This window comes from Mustela lutreola, chromosome 12, assembly GCF_030435805.1.
Source record: "Mustela lutreola isolate mMusLut2 chromosome 12, mMusLut2.pri, whole genome shotgun sequence".
Classification (NCBI taxonomy): Eukaryota; Metazoa; Chordata; class Mammalia; order Carnivora; family Mustelidae; genus Mustela; species Mustela lutreola.
In genome coordinates, this window is record NC_081301.1 from 94,109,001 (window position 1) to 94,134,719 (window position 25,719).

Consider the following 25,719-nt stretch of genomic DNA (forward strand, 5'->3'; position numbering starts at 1 on the left):
TAGCAAGGACATAATAATGGCATGTAATATACCATTGTTATTCAAGTATTCAAATATTACCAATTATTCCAAGAACAGCCTATAGAGCAAGTGTTTTCCAGTCCAGGATCATGCATTTCAAGGAAAGGTTTTAGACTCATGCTGAGATAGGTTAGTAAGTCACCACACATCAGGGCACTGAATGCAAATAGAAAAGTAGAAAAACAGAAAAGGAAAAAAAACAAGTGCAAATAGGCACAACAGTTATGAGCATGGGTGAGCTCCCCAGCTCCACCATGGACTGGCCATGTGACCTTAGACAAGTTACTTAACCTCTCTGTGCCTCACTGTCCTGATCTCTAAAATGGGATTAATACTAGTGCACACCTCATGAGTTGTTTTGAGGGTTAAAAGATCTAACCTAAGTCATATGTTTAGTGGTTTGGCACTTAATAAATACACTGTAAGTTTTAATTATATTTTATTTTAAAGCACTTATTTTTGGTGCTTTCTGATATTGTCTATAGCAACTCTTTTCTCCAGAGGGACCGGGGACTAAAGGCTGACACTTCCCCTTCTAAGACCTTCTCCTCAACACACAATAGACTTGTCCTTCTCTAGATAGGCCCCAGGCTTCAGGCCTCCCTTTTTCCTCATTGCCATTCTACCTTATTCTTAGATTCTCTCCAGCCTTCATTCATATGCCTCCCTAAAACTAGAAATAAGAAATTCTTGCATACTAAACATACTCAGCTTGCTATGCCGTGTTTTGTCAAATTGGTAACGTTTCACTGCTGAGATACAGTAGTGACAACTTAATGACTATATGTGAGTGTGTCGAGTGTTACTCTGAAATACATCAAGGCATGGGTAAATGGCTAAGAACACCAAATGGTGAGAATCGGAATGACATGACTATTCAGGGGTAAAGCATTTCAATTCAGCAAATGTTACAAATGCTCAAAACTGCACAAGACCTGTGGGAGGTAAGGAATACGGACAGAGCATCCTGCCTCCATGGAACTTACAATCTGTAGAGACAAAGCACGCGCACCTAGGAACAATCAGATAATGACCAGGGCCGGTGTAGTATTAAGCACGAAACTGAATCCTAGAAACAGGCATTCAGAGACGGGAGAAAAATCCAAGTACCAGACAGTTCCACGAAGAATAATAATTTTAACCACAAAGGCATTTCCCAAAATTCTTCAGGAAGTCCAAGGATCTTCAATGGAAACATAAGGCAAGGTCATGGAGAGATCCACAGTCAAACCCCTTTGGGAAACCCTAACACAGTGAACGTGAACTACACCTTTATATTACAGAGCCTTTACTTTCAGAGCCTTTAAAAATGCAAGCGCATGTGGGGCACCTGGGTGGCTCAGTGGGTTAAGCCGCTGCCTTCGGCTCAGGTCATGATCTCAGGGTCCTGGGATCGAGTCCCGCATCGGGCTCTCTGCTCTGCAGGGAGTCTGCTTCCTCCTCTCTCTCTCTGTCTGCCTCTCTGCCTACTTGTGATCTCTCTCTGTCAAATAAATAAATAAAATCTTTAAAAAAAAAAAAATGCAAGCGCATGTAACTCCCAGAGGAGCAAATAATATGCAATATTTTTTTTTCTTTCCCTGTGAGCTCACCCAAGACTGATATTCAAAAACAGCCTTTGGAAAACAATGAGCTAGAAATGAAGGAAGAATGAACACATGAACAAGAAGGAGATGGTAGTCATGGAAACAGAAGGGCTCAGGCATGGCGTTTACTGGGGCGAAAGGAAGAGAAGTCAGGGCTGCCTGCAGGAGGCGACTCTGTCTGGCCATGAGAAAGAAGCAGACGGACCGTGGGCCACCTGGATGGTATGTGTTCCCCAACAGCTCCGCACCTCATTGCCTATCCGTGCTACCAGGGAAGCTCTTCAAAACTGCAAATTCACAGGCTCCACCTCAAACCAACGAAGCCCGATGACAGGCTAGTGCTGTGGCCTGCCTCCCTGGAAGCTTCGCTGTCCCGAGACTCATCTGGAGGACTCAGGGACAAAAGCTGCAGGAGCACATGAACCAGAAGCGAGCCCTGTGCTGGCAAACGACAGAATGCAGAAGGCGGCAGTTATGGGAGCGAGCTAGAGTAAGGCTGGAGATTTCATAACTGGGAGATAAGCATTCAGGAGACCACATTTGAAAAGGGGGGGGGATCCCCTAAAGCCTAACTTTCATGACTCCATTCCAGAGTGAGTTACCCCAATGAACAGGCCAAAGCCGAATCCAGATTAATGAAGATTCCCACGAGTTGTGCATTTCTCCTACCACTCTGCCCTTCGGAGTGCAGCTGGCACCTACCAAGCTTACCCCACAAAGGATATAACTTTCACACCAACACTCTGCTAACCTTAGTCAGCATTCAGGAATGCTGGCCCCCAAGTAAGGAATTGCTAGCATTACTCATTTCATTTGATCCCTGCATTAAATGGAATCGTATTTATACCTCGAGAGATTAAAAAATATCATATTCCCTTCTGTACCACTTAGTGCCCTGGATTCCTGGACATGAAGCCTCAATCCATCTCCCCACCACCGGGCCCTCCTGATAAGATGTTATTAATACACTGCTCCCAACCACCTCATAAAGATGTAAAGATATATTAAACAACATTCCCCAAGTTTATATGCTAAAGTCCCATCAGTCAGCTATTGTACATCAATTATCAACTAATTAGTACAGAGTGCTTATGCTGACCCTTCTGTTCTCCTTTGTAATGATTTGCCAAGTTAACTGAAAGCTGCTGGGCTCCGCAGAGACTCTCAGTTTAGCAAGAGTGTTAAATAAAGTTCACCAACAATTAGCCTAGAAAACCAAAGAGGAAATGTAAGCACATTTTACTGCTTTTCCCTGGACAAATTTTCGAACAATCCCATGGGAAGAGAGTAGATCTATTGTTTCAATAAGCAAATCAGAGCTCGGCAAGGCGGAAGCAGCAGCAGAGGAGCCGAGCAGGCCGGAAGGGACTGCTCGGTGCTGGGTTATTTGTGTACCGCGGCTCTGATGGCAGAGCCAGAGTGTGTGCTCCGAGGTGTGCGGGCCCACCGACCGGCCAGACGATGCTTGCTTACCGTCTGATTTCACAGGGTTAAAGCAGGGGAGTGATCTGCGAACGTGAAGGGGTTCAAGATGCAATTCTTACATGGGCTCTGTTAAGACAGGGCTTCCCCCAACAGTAAGAAAGGCCGGGAGCAGAGGAGGGGCGGTGCACACTTGAATGGGAGGAAACCGCCTCTGTCCCCCTTGGTCAGCTCGTTTTGATCGAGCACGCTCTGTGGGCTTGGTGCCGTGCTGCCAGTGGAGCCTCAGGCCGTTGAGCTTCCCCACAAGAGCTTCTGACCAGCTGGAGAGAATTTTAAGCAACACGTGCAACAATGAAGAAACACCCGATCTTCAGCTGGGTCGCCGTGCTGCTGAGCACACGCGGAGTCCAGGCCAGAACAAGATCTGCACGCACCAGAGGGGGCGCTGTGGAGCAGTAGACCCGGTCCGGGCCCCTGGACGCTGCGCGGGCCAGAGTGGCGGAGGGCAAGTGGCCGGCAAGCAGCGTGGGCGAGCGGCGAGAAAAATGCTAGGGCCAGAAGGGCTTCACTCCCCAGCCGCGTGACCTCGGGCCAGTTCCTTAGACTCTCTGTGCCTCTGTTTCCTAACCTGGAAAATGGAGATGGGACTTGCACCTACCTCCCTAATGCTGTCTGGAGAATTAACGACCCAATGTATGTAAAACACGGAGAATAGTGCCCAGCACACAGGCTGTGTTCTGTGAGCCCTGGGTATTCCCATTTATTGAAGGATTACCAGATTATATAGGACCTCCAAGGCCAACCTTCTCACCCCCCACCAAAAATGCTATAGGAGGTGTATAGGCATGGGTGTGGCGAAGATCTATGAGGGGGATAGTCCAACTACTTCCCGCACATATGGAAACAGAGCAAAGACTAGAGGCAGGAAACCAAGCTAGGGAGATACTGCTATGATCTCAGGTGCAGGGCTGAGGCCCTGGGACAGGTCGGGCAGAAGCAGAGGCAGAGCAACCCCAAATGGCCTTATAAAGGAAACAAAAAAGAAGGTTGTTAAAGGCTGTCAGAATTCCAAACTCCAATTCCAGGGCCTGTACTAGATTCCAAACCCTTCTCCAGGAATCAAGATCATGTCTCCCCCCTCCAAGTTAACCAAAAGACGGAATGAGAAAAGGCAAAGCTGCCCAACGTTAGGACGGCTCCCTGTATGGACCGGGGGGCGACACTTGTTGACAGGTCTTTGTCCTTGCATTACTGAACGGATGGGAATATTAATTTGCCTTCCTTTCTCTACACACGCACACGCAAGCCCGCGCACACACGCACACTCAACATAAGGCAGTGTAGTCTAAACTACTCAATATAAACCAATGAACTTTTTTTTTTCCAGCATCTAAGAGCTGGTTCAGGGGCAAATCCCATTCACTCCTTCATATTAGAGATGACTTCTTAGTTCTCAAAGTCAAGGCTATATAGTTATCATTAAAAGCTGCTAGGCTAACCTTTGTTTTCCTTCAAGCAATAATTCCTCAAAACTGTCCAAAGGGACACATACTCTACGACAAATATTTTCTGTTACATATGCTACATGGGCCTGCAAGTCCAGATGGGATGCCCAGAAGCATGAGACCCAGAGAAAAGGCAGATGATTATGGAGATTACACTTTCTCACAATAAAAATTCAATCACCCATCTTCTAGAACCAGACAGTACCCAGCTTCCTATACCCAGAAGTCCCCCAGGGCTGCTCATTGTGCCTCTAGGCTGTAGATTCTGGACTCGATGCTCTAAAGCCCATTGGCAGTCCAGGAATATGGCAGGAAAATTTGTTGAGCTAGGATTTGTAATTGGTACTCCTTTGTCTGAGAGAAGTTATTCTCAGAGACCTAAAAAGTAGATACTGTTTGATGGTATCCTCTTTCCTAGTTCTGTGCAGAACCCTAAATCCACTGCGATTATCCAGGTGCTAAAAAAGCTATGGGGACAGAGAGGATTGCCCCTGAGGAGGAAGCCAGGAGAAGGGGAGGGCACCCAAAGTCAAGGAAGGCAGTGTGTGCGTGTTGGGGGAGAGGGGGCTCATGGCTGCACGACAAACGTACAAAGGGCAGACTCCAGGTCTGCGCTCCAGCTGCAGCAGGTCCCTGCGCCCAAGCAATATACACAGCAGCAACTTCTGGCCTTGGCCAGTGGGTACCTCAGCAAGACCCTGTGGACCATGAATCAGGAAAGCTCTTAGCATGCTCTGCTCTGTACAAGGATGCTGGGATCTTGTCTCACCCTGGCAAGGCATCAGGCACCCCAGGCAAAAATGACTGAGATTAGATTTCTTGCTCATCAACAAGATGGGGTCTTGGAAGCCCATGTGTTTTGGTTTAAAATAAATAATTCAAAAAAACACATTTCTTGTACATGTATTGGTGAAGTAAATTACGAAGGTGTCTCTAAAATATTTTCACTGAGAGGGAGCCTAGTGGCTCAATCAGGTAAGCGTCCGACTCTTGGTTGTAGCTCAGGTCATGCTCTCAGGGTCATGAGATCGAGCCCCATATAGGGCTCTACACTCAGCATGGAATCTGCTTGAGATTCTCTCTCTCCCTCTCCCTTTCCCCCTCGACCCCCAAATGAGCATGCGTGCATGTGCTCTCTCGCTCTCTAAAAAAAAATTAAAAATAAAATATTTTCAGGAGGATGACTGTTTAGATATAAATCTTAGCAAGACCACTCTAAATTCTCAAAATATAGTCCATATAATCTGCATCCAAATAAACCTACCCCATCTAGTCTATAAAATCAGTCAGTGCTTAGAGATGTGCATGTTTCAGAGTCACAGACTTGGAGAAATCAAATTACATTTTAAGGCTGAGGAGTTAGTGAGAAAATAGATCACTTTGGCAGAAGTTCACAGGTGTCCCATTCCCTTTCTTCTCTCTCATAGCTGTTAAATACTAATTAGCCAAACCTACTCTTTTAGGTACTCACCTTGTGAAATATCTAGAAAAAAATAGTAGTAAAAGGGGGGTATATCTTTTCTTTGGTCGTCTTCTATCAAGCACACCACGCTTACCTGTGGGGAAACCATCTCAAGGTTCAAAAGAGATCTTGCTCCTTGTTCAGAACTCTAGGACCAAGGGAATGGACAGCTTTTTCCTTCCCTGTTTAAACACAGTGAGCACCTTTGTTTGGAAAGATTTTCCCACTACCTTCTTTCAAAAATGTGTCCGAATGGCTTGGGGGAGGGTGGGAAAACATGGCAGCTGAGATGGTTGTTATTGTACCTCAGGTGAGCCGGCGGAGGAATGAAGGTTGAGAAATCCTGCTCCATGAAGACTGGCTGCTCTGTCATCCGACACCAGCAGCACAAGGAACTGAGGTAACACCTCCGTCCAGAGGAGGAAAGAATAGAGTCCGAAAGAAATTTGTAAAGAAGACATATAATTCAGCTCGACTCATTTGTTTTTTTGACATGTAGCCTTGAAAAGAACAATTTTGCCATAGAGTCTTGGCAAATGCAAAGTGATTTTCTGATAAGTTTTAACATGCATTTTACTAAATGCGTGAAGAGAGAGTGAGGAAGAGAAAGGCCAGGTATCCAAAGACGGGGAGGCTGTCAGGTCTCTCTTTTTCTGTGTCATTTTTGTTTAGTCGGTCAAATGAAAATTCAAAACCATATAATTAGACGGTTGTTTATACATGATTAAGCATGAGCTCATTGGACTTTACATGCCAAAAAGTCAGAGATGTGGTTAAGGGCAAGAAGGAACTATTAATAAAAGGAAATAAAGCTGTAATACATTTTTCACTTATGAATAAAAATAATTCAAAGGTCTCTAGATGGAAAAAGAAAGAAAAAAAATCAACCATGAGTAGGGGCAAGAAACCAGATAAATTATAAATGGTTAGAATTCATGTGATATAAAACATAAACCACTGGTACAAAAAAGCTTTTCTTCTTCCTCTATGATTCTAATCCTATTTTTGCTTCTCGTAAACATAACTCACAATGAGAGCATAACAAAACTTACCTGTATTATATTTCTCTAGAATTGTTCTGGGAAATATTTAAGCAAGAACATGTTCTGCATTCAAAAGAGTTACTTGTTCTCTTCATAACTGTCTTCACCAGTAATCCTCTCTGGAGAAACCAAGAGCTGGCAGCTTCCTTGAAAAAGGCAAGTGTCCTTCATTTTCTACAAATGCAGAATTTTTCTTTCCCAAATGAAGTGAGCCCATCAAAAGCAAGGTATAATGGGCCATAAACTTCATATAGGTAAAGGAGACCTTCCCAGATCTCTCAGAGAATCTGAGATCAGAGCTTGGGGCTTTCAAAAGTAGTGAATCAACTGCTCACAGAGATCAAACACCGAGCTCTGGATGAGGTCAGTGGGCAAGTCTTTCAGATCAGGAAGAGAATGAACTGATCCAGGATCAGCCTACTTATTCCACCTCAGGTAAGATCTTCGAGCCACTACTACAAACTCCCCCTGCTGCAAATATACACCAATCGGGTCACCCCCAGAGGCCACCCAGACAAACACTAAACAAACCCCAGAGACCGTATGACTGTGTGTCCTATATTCTACAACTGAACAACTCCTTGGGTTGCCAAGGACTGGTACCTTCGCACATAACTACTGTGATATTCAGTAGAGCCTACTGATCAGAATGGGTAAAGCCCATGGGAAACCCAACAGACAGGACTTAAGACTCAGGGGGAAATGAATCTACTAACACTCAAAAAGCCCACAATTCCTAAGAAGCATAAATATTGACTTTTTCAGCCTCTGAGAGCAATGTCTCCAAGCCCTATCAGTTCCCAATCAGTCAGAGAGACCTTCCATCTCGACCACCCACGCCCTCAGCCCTCTCCTCTCCTCCCCTACCCTCTCCTGCCCCCACACCTCTCACACACAATATGAACATCAACCAGCTCTGAGTCCCAGAGTTAACATCAGTCCTGTACATACATACCTGCCCACTGAAATTCGAACACAATACTTCATTTAAAGCTATACAATAAACCACAAGGCTCGGAAACTCCCTAGAAGTTCATTTCCAAGAAACTGGGATGATCGTAGACTACATCTCTAAAAAGGCACCAATATTTGAGACAAAGCACAATACTCACAATTAATTTGGCAGTGTTAACTTACGAAGCTTTGTGTATTACCTATGTGTTTTGCATGACATATATACTTGTTCTAAAGATACTTTTTAATTATTGACTTCATTTGGTCAAATAAAGTTCTTAACATACTCACTTAGCTTTAAAATCCACCCAAAGCTGAGGGAAAAGTACATTTTCACAAAACCAATTCTTTATGAACCAGAAATTCAAGGCTTCTTGTTTATTACACTGAAGAAGAAGGATCTTCCTAAATTAGTATATATTGATTATTTGAAATAGTTTAATATCTACTATAGTTCCAGATAAGAAATGCGATAATTTATTTCTAAACAATGTGTGGCATGTAACTTAAAACCGCTTTCCATCAATAATTAACATTAATAATTAACAAGCATAAACAACAAAAATACCTCTTGGAAATGTTTCAACCCAGCCTTTTCCTCATTCCACAGCCTGCCTGTTGCCCCCCTTACCCTCTATGTGGGGTTAATAACTAAACTTCCCTCCTCTCTGACATGCAACACTACCCCGCAGCAATCTTCCCAAGAATGTGTGCACAAATGCATAAGACGGAAAAGAATAAAAGTCTTACAAAGTCACCTGAATCTGGCAAACAGATTTCTAAATTAGCATCTGCGGTTACAATCCCCTCCACAGTGAATTAGATTTTGCTCCAGTACAGAAATTCACCCCAAACACCTACGCTCCTACTTACAGATGGAATGTCTTATGTCTTTAATCCAGGGATTAGCCTCGTAATAAAAATTAAACAGCCCTCTAGATAAACAGCGGAAGGGGAGGATAATGCAAAAACTGCTCATTTAAAGAGAGGCCGGAGCCAGCGTGCCAGGATTTTATTTGGCAGCGGCTGTGAAGAGCAGTCAGTTTGACTTTTAGAAACGACTTTGCTTTCCTTTCTACACACTGACTGTCTGCGGAACAGCATCTTCAGCGTCTAACGCACCCTTACACCAACGGTGCCCCACCGGCTGTCTCTGACGCTTCGCTGGCACCTGCCCTAGCGCTCGGTGTTCACGTTTCTAAGTCCATGGCAAGTCCCCTCTTCCGGCCGCTCGTTCCTTCAGCAAACCGAGCACAATGCAGGTCGCACCCTAAGTTCCTGACGTTCCGCGTCAGGCTGCCCTGTGACTCCTTGCAGCAGACACGAGCTCCACCAGCCCTGACCCCTTCCTCCACGTACCTCTGACCTCCTCTGTCCACATGGTACGTTACCATTGCTCCTCCTGAAAACTGATCAGAAGCCTCAGCAAATCACCAAGTGCTTAAGGTGTTCATGTTCCCAGGCTGTCTGGTCACTGACATTTAGACGGGCTGGAAGTCGGAGGCCCTCCCCCGGGGGGAGCTTCCGCACCAGAGCCAGTGTCTGCTTGTGGAAAGGTGTGGGGGGAGAGGTGTTGCCACCTTTCTCTTGGCTGGGGGCCTCGGGCAGCTGTGCAGAGTACTTTGCTTAGATTTCCAGGGCTACCTGGCTCTTCGGCTTCACAGTGTCCCGGCGGGCACATTCAGGGACAGCTAGGACATTTAGCAAAGGCTGGTGTGCCGAAGAGAAAAGCATCTGACAAGTGCAGCCAAGGAAACAATGTCTCCCTTCAAGTGGAAACGCGGGTGAAGTCAGCCAGCCAGCGCTGGCCGCACAAACAATGCTGGGCAGGTCATTAACTTGCCTGGTTCAGACGGCCGCGATGAGCTCACCCACCTTTCTGGAAGTGCTGTTTTAGCCGCTGAGTTTATACAAATAAAACCCATAATTTTCTAATGGCTAAACTAGGAATGTGTTCGAAAATAGCTAAGGCTCTGAGAACCCTGCCGAAGCCACACGGGGAGCGCACGAAGGTGAGTCTGCAGTCCGAGGTTCAAGTTTGCAGACATCTTTCTAATTGCTGCGTAGGTATCACCTCGAAAACAAGCAACCACAAAAGCAAATGGGATTTTTTTTTTTAAGTTAGGTGATTCCTGCTGCATTGTGTTTTCTCCTTCTCTTTTCCCTTTTTGCAAAAGAAAAAGGTAAGTTAGTTGTTAACTACACAAAGGAGTTAACATTTAACTTGAACACCGAGAGCGCTTTAGCTCTCACTCCCTCCCCCCTCTTTCTTATTATAGTGAAAAGAAGTTCAGGAAAACTCTTACTAATTATCGCAGATCCTGGATGGGATCTGACTACATCATTTCGCTCGCAGCACTCACAGGAGGCCCCAGGTCCTTGGCGGTCCAGAATCCAAGCCCACCCCTGCTCCCACCCCCGACCAGACAGACTACACCTCCCAGCACACACAGTTCCGCCCTCTGGATGCAGTGAATTGTTGGCCTGGTCACCTTTTCTGTGAAGCCCTCTATGGAAACAGAGTCTAACACACTCCTCTCTCCTTCCCCTTCTCCTTAGCCACTCAGAAGCACCAGGATGGAGGTGTGGGGTTACTCAGATATCGACACGGTGATCATATTTCCACACCAAGACCTTGCACTCTTATTTGCTGCTGCTATTATTACTACTATTAATGATAATACATCTACACACCAAAAACACAAGAGAGCTGACAGTAACGGAAGGCTTGCTTGGCACCGCGGAGGATATGTGGCGCTCTGCCTGGGTGAACCCACTCACCTTGGGGCACAGTTCTGATCATTACCAGCCCATCTGACAGAGAAGGCAACCTGAGGTTCCAAAAAACACAGTAACGTGAGGAGTGAGGAGTCAAACCCAGCTAGTCCTGCTCCAAATCACACAAGGATGCCAAAGAGTGCATCCCTTATTAGCCATCAACCTCTACACAATGGGACAAATACTACTAAACTGGGGAGGAGACAGGACAACTGGATGCTGAGTCTTCTCCCAACCCATGAACACTCAGCACCACAGCCTCTCACACCCCGGTTTCCACATGTAAGCAACAGTCAGGAATGGTACCTTAATTTGCACTGTTTGGGTGCCACAAATGGGATCATGAGTGTGTGCAGAAACAGGGGACACTCTTCTAACCTCCACAGTACTGGCTAAATGTCCTTTAGGTGCTCCTTCTCACTCTCAGGAATTTGGGGTGGATAACATCACCTTCATTTGTTCACTCATTCATCCCGTGGTTGAACAGCATGGTAAGAGCAGCAAAAACACAGAGCAAGACAATTACAGCACACACTCCATGTCTGGTGGAATAAGGTGAGACCACAAGGCTGTTGGGGACACTGAGGAGGATGTGATGGTGACAATGACCGTGATCTTCAGGAACACGATACGAAAATACTCACCTACATACATCTCACTACTGAAGGGACTGACTAATGTTCTCTTTGTTAAACAGTTTTGAGTGCACACATTCATCGAGATATATACCAGATATATACCAAATAAGAACATGAGAGGTGTGTGTGCACGCACACAGACATATATACACACACACAGAGACAAGCACAATTACACAATGCGTCAGGTGCAGCAAGAAATAAATACGAGGTACCCTGAAGGGGCAACCTCCCACCCAGCTCAACATTTCATAGGGACCCTTTCTACTAAAAACCAGCCTATCCTTAGGAATACAAATAACTTTAAAGGGGATCTTTTCTTTAAAAAAAAAAAAAATCCTGCCTCAGTGGGGTCCCTGGGAGGCTCAGCCGATTAAGTGTATGCCTTTAGCTCAGGTCATGGTCCTGAGGTCCTGGGCTCGAGTCCCACATTGGGCTCCCTGCTCAGAGGGGAGTCTGCTTCTTCCTCTCCCGCTGCCCCTCCCCCCACTCATGTGCATGCTCTCTCTCTCTCTCTCTCTCTCTTTCATTCTGTGTCAAATAAATAAATAAAATCTTTAAAATTCTGCCTCAGTAACACAAGATTTTATCTTTCAAAACTGCACTGACATGAAAGCAGAGTCTCATCAGCTGTCACCTGTCCCTAGGCATGCGGCTGCTCCCGTAAAAATAGTCACGGAAGGAGGAGAGAGATGTGGAGGTAGAGGTGGGTGTGGTCAGTGGTATGGAGACATGGGGGGACAGGCCTGAGGCCAGTCACAAGGCCAGGAAGCCAAGTTTGGTCTGTGGCTATGCAACTGTGTGAACTTGACCAAACCCCTGAGACTAAACCTCCCTGTCATGCCTAGCATGGTGAGATCATATAAAAAATAATCTAGCCCCTAGCTGGGCAAAAACCAGATGCTTAGCAAGGGCTAATTTCCTTTCCTACGTGCAGATCACAAGGAGAACCTTTTATCTCTCACAGTCTAAAAGACTAACTTTAAACCAGAATAAATAATGAAATCATTTCAAGGACTTCCTTCATGAGAAAAGATGCATCCTTGCTCCCACCATGCTTTGAATTCATAAATTTACATGCCAAGAAGGAATAGTTTCCAACCTCCTTATGATACAGGTGGTAAAGTTCAAGTCCAGAGAGGGAACGTGACTATCCCCAGCACACATGGCTAGTTAGCGGCAGAGTCAGGACAAAAATTCCAGGAAGTCAGGTGCCTAACTAATCTCCTTTTCTATGGCATCCTACTATTTTCATGGGACTGTCAGTTATAAATGATGCTTAATGGTGCAGATACCTCTGAGGCAGTTTACAATGTCTTTCGCCTTCAAAATAGAATGGCGATGGCAGATGGCGGGGCTCCTCCTACACAATGAAAACTGAATTGGGGACAGGAGCAATCAGGAAGAGATGAACAGTTGGAGGAGAAAAGGAGTAAGCCCAGAAAAGGGCATCAGGAGTGACAAGGGACACAGAGACCCCCGACCTTACAATGATGCCTAAAGAGAAATCCCATTTCCATCCAAAAACTGAGTCTTTCAGTGCCCCCAGATTTCTCCTTCCCTTTGTCCACAAGCCTAAAGGATACAAAAGACACCACTTTCCCAGATCAGACAAAATCTATGAGTTTTCAGGAACGAAGAGAAATGAGATTGTTTCTCTTCAATAGTTTAAAAAAAAAAAAAAAAGGAGGTCCAGTTTGAGTTTGCTTCAATCTCTTAAACCTTGGGTTTTAGCTGAACCACAGATGAGCCCCAGCTTCTAGTGGGACCAGCGCCTGACTCTCCATCTGCCCCAGGTAAACGTGCCCTGGGACCAATAATCAGGCTGCTCCAGGATAGCAGGCATCTAGTTAAGGAATGGGGGGGAAATCTAATTTCAACATATCAAACTTGACAGCATAAGTTTTTAAAAGACTCCTATCTCCAAGAAAGTTTATAAGCAATGAGCGAGGCTATAAGTCAATGATCATGTTCTGGAATAATAATAATTGCAGAACAACTGTCCAGTTAGCAACCATGCACCGAGGAGGTTCCTTTACATGTGGCCTTTCTGTCTTTGTCTTTGTTCTGAGGCAAAATTCTGCCTTCGGGGGTCCGAAATAAAGAAAGTGCTCTTCATGATGTCCATGAGTTCGGATGAAGTCCCCTTGGCACACAACCCTGCCGGTAATGAATCACAAGAATCTTCTGTTCCTAGTTAGACCTGCTCATAGCCTCTCCAGCTGGAGAGAGCCTCAGCTGAAGTCCCCAAGGAAAGGAGAACCTCAGGAGTATTTGGGGCTAGGATGCTCAGTCCTCCTTGGACTGAACTCTTACCTAAGGCCTCTCAAAAAAAAAAAAAGAAAAAAGAAAAAGATCAAAAAACTTCATGTAAAACTCTATCTGACAAGTATTTATGGGACGCTCAGTTCACACAGGGCTTGTCCACCTGGAAACCGGAACTTCGACCCTTCCAACACCATTCACCCATAAAGAGTGTGTTGGCCTCAAGAAGGCAGAGCGCAACTCACCCAAAGGAAGAACTTTCTAGCAAGCAGAAGTGACTTGGGGACGCTTTGTGAGGCAGAGTTCTTGCCCCGGGAAGAACGCACAGACAGGTTGCCAGGACACTGCAGACGAGGCCGGGAAGCTGGGAGGCAAGGTTCCTAAACTCATGGCCAGTGCTCTGCGACATCCCCAGAGGCTTTAAAACCCAGTGTGGCGTTCTCAATTTTTATGTAAACCATGAGGATTGTCAATACTCTCATCCAAAGGCTATTTTTGTGTGTGCTGCTTTCTTCTCGAGACTGCTACGCTATGTGACTTGAGGCAGGTAAACTAACTTTTCTAGGTCTCAGATCTGTCATCATTTACAAGAAGGCAAGGGATTAAGGAACCTCCCAAGTTCCTTCTAGCTCCAACATTTTCTGAGTAAATACTGAGTTTACTCTCCACACCTTCCACCAAATTAAATTTCAGGAATTCCATCTACCTATAAAATGCAACAGAATGTACTAAAAATCACCCTATGTAAAAAGGAAATTCGATCAGGCGACAAGTCACAATGTAAATAGGGCAAAAGCAGTAGATTTCTTATATATTCTCAATTATGAGTTTTAAAGTGTGAAGGGAAATTACTTTAGGGTAAAAATACCTAGGAATAGCAGCTAATATGAAGAAAACTCCTTTTTTTTCTGAGGACATGAATAAATACAGACATATACGTGTTCCGAGGTGCCAAAACTAATAGAGTGTGTTGACTTTTCTAAACTGTTTCATAACCTTAATCCACAGTTTCTCAGCCTCTTGCTACTGACATTTTGTGCCAGGTAATTCACATGTGTGTGCGTCTGAGTGTGTGTATGTGTGTGTGTGTGAGTGTGTGTGTGTTGGGGAGAGGGTACCCTGGACATTGTAGGGTGTCGAGCGGCATCTCTAGCCTCTACCCACTAGATGCCACTAGCACTCCCCCAGTTGTGACATCCAAAACTAAAGTCTGTCCAGACGTTGCCAAACAACTCCCGCAGACAACATCATTCAGGTCAGGAACCATGATTGATTGCGAAGTGCTAATGTGCCCTTCCTTACTCACTACCTTGACAACGGATTCTAAAATTCTTCTGAAAGAATGAACTCTGCTAACCGTCCAAGAGGCTTTGAAGAAGAAAATAAATACACTATAGAGCTAAGAAAGTAAAAATTGTGAACACTGAAAGAAGGCTACAGAACTGGAGAAAAAAACAAGAGAAGCAAAAGGTCATGACCTCAGATACCTAATAAGTCAGCACACAATGGCGCATTACACATGAGCCGAGGGAAGGAGGCTGTTCAGTTTTCCATAGTAGAGCAATTCTCTGTTGTTCGGGGGGATAAAAGCTGAATCCTTATGTTCTGATTATGTATTGCTACATAACAACCCACCCCCAAATTTACGGCCTTTAAAGCAACAATTTATTAGGACCTTGTATGATATGGCCAGGGTTGGTTGACTGGGCTCGGCGGCGTGCTTCTCACTCCGGGCCTCACGCACTGTGGCCGGATGTCAGCTAGAGCTGAAGGGGGGACTGCGTAGACTTCTCACGTGCTGGCTGTCAGCGGCAAAGCCTCCTCACGGCCGCTGCAGAGCATGGGGACTTCTAACAGCATGGCAGCTGACTTCGAAGAGGCCGTTCTCAGGCCACTAAGGACTACTCCTGCAACAGGTACAGCATGACTTCGGCCATATATGATTGGCCAAAGTAATCTGGGATTCATCCAAATTCAAAGACAGAAGAGGAAGGAAGGCCGCCGGCAAACTCAACCACAGACAACACATGGAATGGGAGAGAGAGTTCTAGCCATGTGTGGAAAAATCTAAGCAGGTGTAACACAATACCAAAATAAGTTCCTAGGAAAACTCAGAGCTGAATATTAAAAATAAAACATACAACAACTAAAAGAAAATCCATGAGTTCTTAAACATTAGGATCCAGAAGGCAAAGACAGAACTGCAAAGATAGTTTAGCTCAAAACGCACCAAAAGCAAAAAGAAAATGCAGACCAAAGACTAATAATCTGCCAGCGTTCCATGTAACAAAGGGTTAAGGGCTTAACCTATAAAGAGGCCTTAGGAATCAATAATAAAGACAAACATTCCTATGGGGGAAAAAGGCAAAGGTCATAAAAGAAAACCCAGTAGACAAGACATAAAGTGCACCCTCTCAACTCTACTTCTAGATTGAGTGGGGTATGAAGTGTGATCTGACCCATTTGGGAAGTCACTTGGTAATACAATCAAAAGTATTTAAAATGTTCATCTGACCCAATCATCTACCAACATTGTAAAGGTATTTGTGCTAATAAGAAGAAAGCGAACTTGATTAAATAGAGTACACTTCCCACATATATAAAAAATGTCTGTTGTACTTAGAAACTGTATCTTCAAAGAATCCTGAAGCACATGAGGGAATGTTCCGAACAACGTGGGGTAAGAGCATGCAACATTTTACTTAGATATTAATCATTGCTATTATCTGTTACAAAACAGTCACACATGTTTATCTCCTAAAATATTAATAATGGACAACTATGTGTCTGAGGAATACTGGAAGGTAATTTTATTGTATTCTTGTTTTTTTTTTCCCCCTCAGTATTTAAAAATTTTCTAGATAAACATGTTATTTTTATACTCAGAAAAAAAATAATAGAAAAACACTACTTAAAAAAATACCTGTACTGGTGGGAAAAAATTGAAAAGGTCACATTACAAAGTTACTGCTGAGAGACTAGAAAGCCACAGTAGAAGAATAATGACTGTGACATCAGTGGTGATTACACCTGGAGCCACTGACCGGCCACACAGTCCATTTCGTCTACAACCAAGTCACTTTCCCAGACTTGTGACCTGGCCGTGGTGTAGATTCTCATGTCTGGTTCAGTATGACTGCTGTAGAAATTCTTCTCTTTCCCCTTTTAATATTCAGCCCATTTGTTTTCTTTGCTAAGCTCAAAATGTTTCTGTTTCTGTCTTCAGAAGCCTTTCAAATGATGACATATTTAGGAACAATTTATTGTCACACATAGGAAAACAATGGTCAACAATAGCCCCTGCCACTTTTTAGCCAAATCCTCCTGAATTTCAGAGGGTCCAAAGTCAGCTACAGCCTCTACTGTTCCTGCAACTCCAGGGGCCTTTAGGGTACAACTCCCTAATCCCCTGGTTTGCCAACTTGAGTGTGTGATCAGAACCCCCAGAGGGCCTGTGCAAGCACAGGATACTGGCCCCACCCCAGAGTTTCTAGGTCCGCAGGCATGGGGTAGAGCCTGACAAGCTGCAGTTATAGCAACTTCCCAGGTGATGCTGCTGCTGCTGGTCTGGGGACCCCCACTTTGAGAACCACAGGTGAAGCTCAAAGGACCAACCAAGCATCTCCCCACCATGAGCTACAGCTGTTCATTTACCTCTATGATTCCCATTAACATATATTATTTGGTGTTTGCTGATACATTGAATGATTCACAACCCAAGTGAATCCCAGGACCCCTCACTCCAGTTTCAGATGGAGTGATCTCTTCAAAGACACAAACCTTGGCGCCTTTGCTGCCATGGCTCTCTGTCATCCCCCTTCACGGATAATCCTTACGCCCTTTGGCAGCCCAAAGCCTTCCTTCGGTCTTGTACTCTCCCACAGAACAGAACAAACTCTCCCCAGGGTTCCCACAAAAATAATGTTCTTCTTGGGGAACCTGGCTGGTGCAGTCAGTTAAGGGTCCGACTCTTGGTTTCAGCTCAGGTCACGATTTCAGTCATGAGATCCAGCCCTGCAGGGGGCTTACGCTCAGCAGCCAGTCTCCTTAAGCGTCTCTCTCCCTCTCCCGCTGCTCCTCCCTCTGTGGGTTCTCTCCCACTCTCACACTCTCTGTCAAGTAAATGAATCTTAAAAAAAATAAAAAATAGGGTCTTCCCTCCCTTCTCTTCCTTCTTCCGCTGTTCTCTCCCAACCATACTAACCTATGCCCACTCCTGTTCATTTCCCCTTGCTATTTGCTGAGAAAAATCCCCAAACAGGGGGAGTTGGGTGGGGATATACCCTGGGAAACCATAGGATTTCTTTATTTCCCAGCAACACTATGTTCTCCTTACACAGGAGAGGAGAGAGGAGCACTCAATCACACAGGCAGTTGATTATTTTTGTCCCTGTAGCACATCCATCCCTGCATCCGTTCGGTATACGTGGGCCAGGTGTCCAAGGTGTCACGGGCCCTGTGTTAGGGATGGAGAATATGCAAGCAAAAGGAGGCTCGTTCAAGAGGGCACAGGGGCAGGACGATGTTCTGTGGACACATGGAGGGGTTGGCCCGAAAGATGGGAGTTCAAACCTGAATTTTATCCCTTAAAACCCACTGGCAGATTCCAAAAATACCTTCCCCAGAGCTTAAGTCTTTTGATTTTGCCCCCTTAAAATGCACACGTCCTTGGTAAGGGCAGCTCTTTAAGTTGCCAAGGGTCACGCCTACATATGAGTGAAGTTTCGAGTCCTTATCAGGTAAGAAGAGCCCGGGATATCTTAGAGAAAGAACAGAAATGTGTGTGTGTGTGTGTGTGTGTGTGTGTGTGTGTGTGCGCGCATGCGCGTGTGCATGTGTATGTATGTTTTAAGGAAGAAAGGGGTACAGGATCCCTCCCTGGTTGTGACCTCTCAGAAGGGTGTCCCTGACAGGCCGCTCCCCACCCTGGTCGCCATCTTGTCTGCAGTGGTTCTCCAGCTGTGCTGCCTAAACCAACAGTGTCAGAAATGCAAGTCCTCAGGCCACATCCCAGACCCACAGGATCAGAAACGCTGGGGATGGGGCCACCCACTGGCACTTTCACAGGTCCTCCGGGGACTGCTGACCTGGTCTGGAGTTGGAGAACTACGGCCCTCACACCCAGCAAGCACGGTGCCTGCCTCTCCACCATTAGTACGTACTGTTCCTGTGGGTCTTAATGGTTAGCCCGGCTCCTTTGTTAGCGTTAAGAACGTCATTTTCAGAAATGCAATTATAAACTACTCATGAAGAGCTAAGTTCTGTGATAACGGGGCAGAGAGGAGGCGCCTGTGCCTGAGGAGAGAGCCAGTGGCTATGGAGGAAGATGGTCATTGATAAAAGCCAATGCTAAGAGCCTTGTTCAGGTAGGTCGTCGGCCTTCCCAGCCAGTAGAACCTATAATGGCCTCCAAAGCAGGGGCAGTTTTGCCTTCTTTTGTACATTCTCGGAGCCCTCAACGGGGCATGTCTTCACACGCAGTTGAAAAGGCCCACAAGATTCCCCGTTGCACAATGAAATGCTCAACTCGAGTTATTTAGCATCCTTGGTCTCTCTGTGGAGGGGAGACGGGAGGAAGGGAGACGCATATTTTTAGAACCAGGGAACGATTTATCATTCAATGAAACAGCACAGACAGAGGCTTAAATCAAGTGTGTGGAAATAATATGTTGTTATTACTAGTCTTAACTCTGCTAAATTATAACCTATAAACCCTGCAACGCTCGACTGAAACATCCCAGGAAATCTAAATGGTTATTTCCTCCTTTCCTGCGCACATTCCAGGAGGATGTACTGTGCCTTCCACTACGGGTGTGTGACGAGCGTGCTGCCCGGGACGTCGGCGGAACCAGGCACGATGGGTAAGCACACGGCCCACATCACGTATGTGTTCTGGGAGCCTTTATGTGCACTTAATTAGTTCAGCTATTGCTTTCATGGTTCATTTGGAAGCTTCATGCTTCATTAAATATCAATAAATTTTATCCTCAAAAAACCTTTTCAGTAAAAATACGATTGTCTCTTCCAGTGATAATCTTGTTAATGGAGGTATATATTGCTAGCATGTCTGTCAGCAGCGACAAAGCTCTGCATTGCCATGGTTGCGGGACCCTGAAGTAAAATGCAAATCCTCTTCCATAGTTTAGAACACATGCCTCATCCACACATATTTTCTTACAGTAGGGGAAAAAAGTCTTTTTTAACTTTCCCAAAACGATGCGTCTTTTAAGCTTCTATTTTTATTTTGTCAAGAATGCCTACTTCTGTTTCATAAGCTCCTTTTATCCATTACATCAATTCCAAGTTCTCTTTATTGGAAAGACAGCTTTTAGCAACTTTTCACCACATGAAAGAGAAGTTTTCAGGAAACAGGTGTTCTTCACTTTCCTGAAACATGCGTCCGAAGAGGGCAGGGGTCACGATGAAGGCCGAATCCCTGCCAGGTGTTAGAGTCGGCTCTCCCAGGGAACCATCCGGGCTTCTCACCGCAAGCCAGGAGCAAGTGCGTCCGGCTGGGGAGGGTCAGCATGACGAAGGAACAGCTTCACGTGCCCAGGCAGAAACAGCACCCGCCGACGGGCCTCCCCCGCCTGCCAGGTTCAGCTCGCATGGACGTAGCCCCAACCTGCTCAGTCAGGGAAGTGGTCACCCGCTTCCTCCTTTTCCCAGAGCACTTTGTTAACGTGCCCGTTATAGAACGGGTTATCATGTGGTATAGTGATCTATCCATCCATTCAACAAAAACTTATTTCTACGGATACAGTGGTGAACAAGAAAAGTAAGATCTGCTTTTCCATAAAATGCACGTTCGAGCGGTGAGGAGATGCACGAGGAGACGGGGGAATGAATACAGGAACGAGCTCATTTCCAACAAGAAGTGCCACGAGAGAAAGCAGGTAGAGGGGACTCCGAATCAGGGAGGGCTCGCGGGGACTTTGGACTGAGTGGCAGGAGGCCCGTGGAAGATACAGCTCATACCCTGAGACTTGAGGATGTGAAGAAAGCAGCCACCAACCAGGAGGCTGATCCAGCCCGGGGTGTTGGACGAAGGGAAAGAAAACCAGGCTGGCTGCAGTGTGCTCGGCAAAGGGGTGCCTGGTACCGGAGAAATTTGGAGATGACGTGCCAATCTTTTCACTTGAGACTATAAGCTCCCGCAAAACAGGGCCTGTGTCTTTCCTGAGCCTGCACCTCCGGTCCTTACTCTCATATCTGACTCACGGCCAATAAGCAATGTGTGGAATGAATGAACTGAGTGAGCCACTACCCAGGGTCACAGGCAAAATATGCTGAAAACATTTTTCTATTGCCTTGCACCTTCTGCCTTCTCTCAGCCCTCTCTTTCAATACAGGCAATCATGTTCTACCTTTTCTATGCAAAGATAACATACCATGTACTCCTATGGCTGGGGAAGCTTCTTTTCGTTATTTTTCCATCAGAGATGATAAATGTAGGCCTAGATGTCCATGTGGTTTCCCTGACGGCTTTTGTAACCAAGAGTGAAATACATTCAGGAGGGAAGAAGCAGGAGTTTTAAAAGGGCAGCCCAACAGGTTTTCAAAAAGCAGCTCTGAAGGGTTCAGATTCCTGCCCTACGATCAGTGTATTTATATGGGGCTTTGATTCAGCCAGTAACAGCCAACCAAGAGTGAACATTAATATTTATGTCACCACTGCCATCATCACCATCATCTCTTTGAACACAGAATAATATAAATGAACTTTTGCAGTGGGCTTTATTATCATGACGGATGAAAAGAAAGAGAAGAAGGAGACAGGCTGCTAGAAAACTTCCATTTCCACCCTACAAAACATGGTCAGTCCTTCCAAAATTGGTTTCTGTTGCCTCCTCTGTTTCTTCCTCATAACAAGCATGGCTGATGGGAGACAATTTCTGAAAAGTGGATGAATGAATTCTTGGTTTCATTTCTTCCCAACAACTCCCAGTGGTGATAAGGAATGGACCACGTTGGCCGTGACAGGCTTCAAAACCACCACAAATCCAGAAAGCCAATTGTGACCACATTGGATATGTGTGGGAAATGCAAAACTCGCTGGATTTATGCACACCAGTAAAAATTCCAAAGGGGCCTGATGCCAGGAAAATGCCTTATTTTGTCAGAAAGTACATCTCCCACACAGCAGCAGGTCTGGCGTAGCTGGAGCCACATGTTAAAAACAAAGCAAAGTGACATGTGATATGGGCCTCACCGCCTGATGACAGAATTCACGAGCTGTCTTCACTCTGAGCTTTTCTGGAACAAACTGAGTCCACATAACCTAAGCCTGTTTGACGGCTTTGTCTTATGATCATGCTGTTTTCTGCAAAGTTCTTGCCTTTTAGGTAAAGAAGACTTACTTTTCTTATTACAATTTCAAGACTTATCCCCAAATTACCAATTCGCAAATGATAATCTCATTCTAAGGAACTCTGTACCTTCCAATCTATTCTATAACCAAGTTAGTGTTTTAGACATACTAACCCTTTTCAACTTCTGGAAGCATGTATATGACTTCAAAAAAACACTCATGTTGGCTGGTAAAGCAACAGTGGCACCCCTCCTCATACTCACGGTGTGGGCTACACCATGGGTAATCATCGGAGTCTACAGTATGCTGGTTTTTTGAAAGCCATGTTTTTAAAAATGTCGGCCTAAAAATCTCCTTTTTCGGTCAGATTTTTTGCTTTGTCACCTCCATGACACCTGCTCTGACCTGCAGCATAAGAGTAAGAAGCTTTACTTACTCCGGGCAGAGGAACCTTGATGGCAATACATGGCTTCCAAACACCCCTTCATGGATTCTCTGTATTTTCTTTTCTCCCTTAGTATCTGTCCGTCTCCCTCTCGTCTAGCCCTGATTATTATGGTTTAGAAACAGGTGCTTTTCGCGCTGTTCCTAGGGCTGCCACAGGAGAAGTACCACAGACCGGGTGGCTTTTAACAATGGAAATGTATTCTTTCGCAGTTCCGGCGAAAAGTCCTAGCCAAGGTGTTGGCAGAGCCTGTGCTCTCTGAAGGCTCCCAGGGAGGATCTCTCCCTGCCTCTTTCCAGCTTCTGGTGATTTCCAGCGTTCCCTGGCATTCCTTGGCTTGTAGACACATCACTAGGCTCTCTATATCTGTCATCACCTGGTGCTTTCCCCATGCGTCTTCTGTGTTCAATGCATTCTCATTTCCACGTCCATGTCCAGATTAGGCCCCACCCTAATTCAATGTGGCCACACCTTTTAAGTTGATTACCTCTACGAAACCTTATTTCCAAATCAGGTGACGTTCTGGGATTCTAGGTAAGCATGAATTTAGGGGGGACACTATTCAACCCTACACAATTGCTAAGCCAGCATCCTCTCAATTACCACCACTTGTTCCACAGAGAATGAAGGACGTTGGTATTTGAAGAGCATTACAGACAAAATAATTATTCATAAAGGGACAGTGACAGGTGACACAGTTCAATGAAGAAGTCTTCTAGGAAAAAATGCCAGCAGCTTGGTGGTTTCAGGAATGAGGCGTTCTCACCTCCGAGTCAATTACCAACAGATCCATCATGCACAAATATGTACCAAGTGACTCCAGGAAATTATCCCTTCTGGCAAAACCGACCTCTCCTCTGGACCCTGCTACCTAAGGGAGGGCTTCTTCTACCCACGTCACACACCAGCTACATGGGGACAGACAGGAGAAATGCCAGTGATATTCAGACACCACATTGGGCACTCTAGGCACATGGTATCATCACCTCCATCAGAGTAGGAAGAAACTAAAATTCACAGAGATGATGCAATCAGCCAAGTCACACAGGAGAGTTGGGATCTGAACAGAGACCTGCCTCACCTTTGCCAACTGAGCGGCAGTGCACGTATGCATGCATACACACCCCCTCAGAAACCACCATTTCATTTACCCTGTATCTGAAACACATCATTTTCTTAATCCCTAAAATATGAGAACCAGAAGACACCTAAGACATCACCTAATACCATAATTTCATTTTACAGATGAACACACTGAGGATCAGAAATGAAAACTGGATGACTTATCCAAGATCATGGGAATAACTAGGGACCACACTGGGACTGGAGCCTCCGACTCCTGGCCCTCGGCTAGCCTGGCCACATTGAGCCTCTCCGGCAGCAGGCAGGAGTCTATGCAGTAAGGCCATATCTCCCAGACAGGTCAGCGTGGTGATCTGGAGTATGGATGCGGGAATGAGACTGCACGGACTCAGATCTTGGCTCGTCACGTAGATAAGTGGGCCAGCCACTTCCCATCTTGGCCTCAATATTCTGAACTGCAAAATGGAGGTCATGAAGACACAAGTCGCATGGGATCCAGGATCTAATGGGACAGCTGAGAGGATGAAATGGGCTTAGGATGGTGCCGAGCATGCAGTAAATGCTCAGTAAGGATAGCTGTGGGTAGCAGCTCTGTTGTGGGTCTATCGCTACACGATTCTCCTTGCTGTGTTACCGCAGTCCCCATCATCCGATAAAAAGCTACAAATGAGTGACTGCAGTGTTTTCATCACCGTACGATTCTAGCAGCCACAACGATTCCAAGTCCTCGTTCAAGGACACAGCGGTACAGGGATTTCTGGTCCCTCCTAATAATTAACTTCAACTGTATTTCATCATCTACTGTACGTTGATCCAACTGCCCTGTTTTCCTCTAAACACAAAATGTGTGAGAGGTCTATTTCCTGGTTTTAATTTCCCTGATTGTGTGAGTCCACATTTAACTGCCTTCTTCAAATGACGGTGGGTCACTTAGAGTCCTGACAAGCCAACAATGTTGTGACACCCCGACTCCGACAAATCCTTGCTCTCTGGTCTTCTCTCTTTGAGTCTCAGGGAGGCAAGGCCTGGGAAAATTATACAAACAGCCCCAAATATTTGAAATCAGCATTGTCTTCACATGCGCATGCCTCTCCGAAAGCTTAGAGCGTTTCTCTTGCAGTTTTATTCTTTCATTAGCCCGAGGCTTGCTAATTAATTGGAATTTTCCAGGGCTTTTGTTGCCCTGACAAAGGCGAACAATGTGAAAGCTCATTCCTTCTTGTTAAAGAGGTCTATCCACCCTCCAAAGTGTAGCATGAAGAGGGAGGGGTGAGAGGGAGGATTAAGTCGACTTTGAAAGGGTTAGACTTTGTGGGTTCCTGCCCCCCTCCCCCACAGCTGCCTTCATCCTCAACCAAACCTGATTTATGGGAAGTGACATCTTAACCATGGCTTTCATCCCTCTAAAGGAGAGGCTGCTTGGAGGGCATTATGCTGGATCTAAAATTAGATGGCAAAGAACATCCTATAAGCATGGAACAAACAATATTGGGAAGCAAAAGATACTGTATTAGTTGAGAGCGCTATTTGAGAACAAAAATTCATGGATCAGGAAAAGGAAGGGAGTAAAACCTAAATGAACACTCCCAAGCGAGGCACAGACCAGACCTAAAGGAAATAAAAAGATGCTTAATCTTGGCAAAAATAGCATAGCTTCAACCAAAGATAGCAGAGCAGCTGGAGGCTAGGAGTAGAGAAAGGGAGTGAAGAGAGATTAATTCTGAATTTTGTTCCTGGTTTCCCTTTCAAAGTGTCACGTTATGGCTGGAAACACTGGGTTACTGGAACTTGCGGGTCCCCCATGGGCTGTGAGACGTTCTATGGACAAAGGGTAAGGGAAGCTGGAGGGGCCCACGACCATGGTGACAAAGCCATTTCCAACATCGTCCCTGCCAAGCTCCTTTTTTATTATTATTAATTTTTTTTATAAACATATAATGTATCATTAGCCCCAGGGGTACAGGTCTGTGAATCACCAGGTTTACACACTTCACAGCACTCACCATAGCACATACCCTCTGCATTGTCCATAAGCCAAGTTCCTTTTGATATAAACACCTACTTGAATACCCAAAGCTATATATATATACACACACACATACACACATATATATAAAATATATATGTAATAAATATATAATATATAAAATATATATATAATATACATATATATATATATATATATCTCTTCTTATGCTTCTTA

At 45.3% G+C, this 25,719-nt stretch overlaps 1 protein-coding gene across 4 annotated transcripts in view; it reads right to left on the minus strand.

Annotated features, from left to right (window-relative positions):
• The window catches only part of GLIS3 (GLIS family zinc finger 3), a 438,806-nt gene that overhangs the window by 303,974 nt on the left and 109,113 nt on the right, over positions 1–25,719 (minus strand). The window contains exon 1 of one of the 4 annotated variants that reach the window (XM_059142791.1): positions 9,356–10,258. The exons of the other annotated variants lie outside the window; for them this stretch is intronic. Within the exon in view, the coding sequence (XP_058998774.1) occupies positions 9,356–9,377 (22 nt within the window). The 5' untranslated portion in view covers positions 9,378–10,258. Of the gene's footprint in view, positions 1–9,355; positions 10,259–25,719 lie in introns of those variants that run through there. 4 annotated transcript variants of the gene reach the window in all.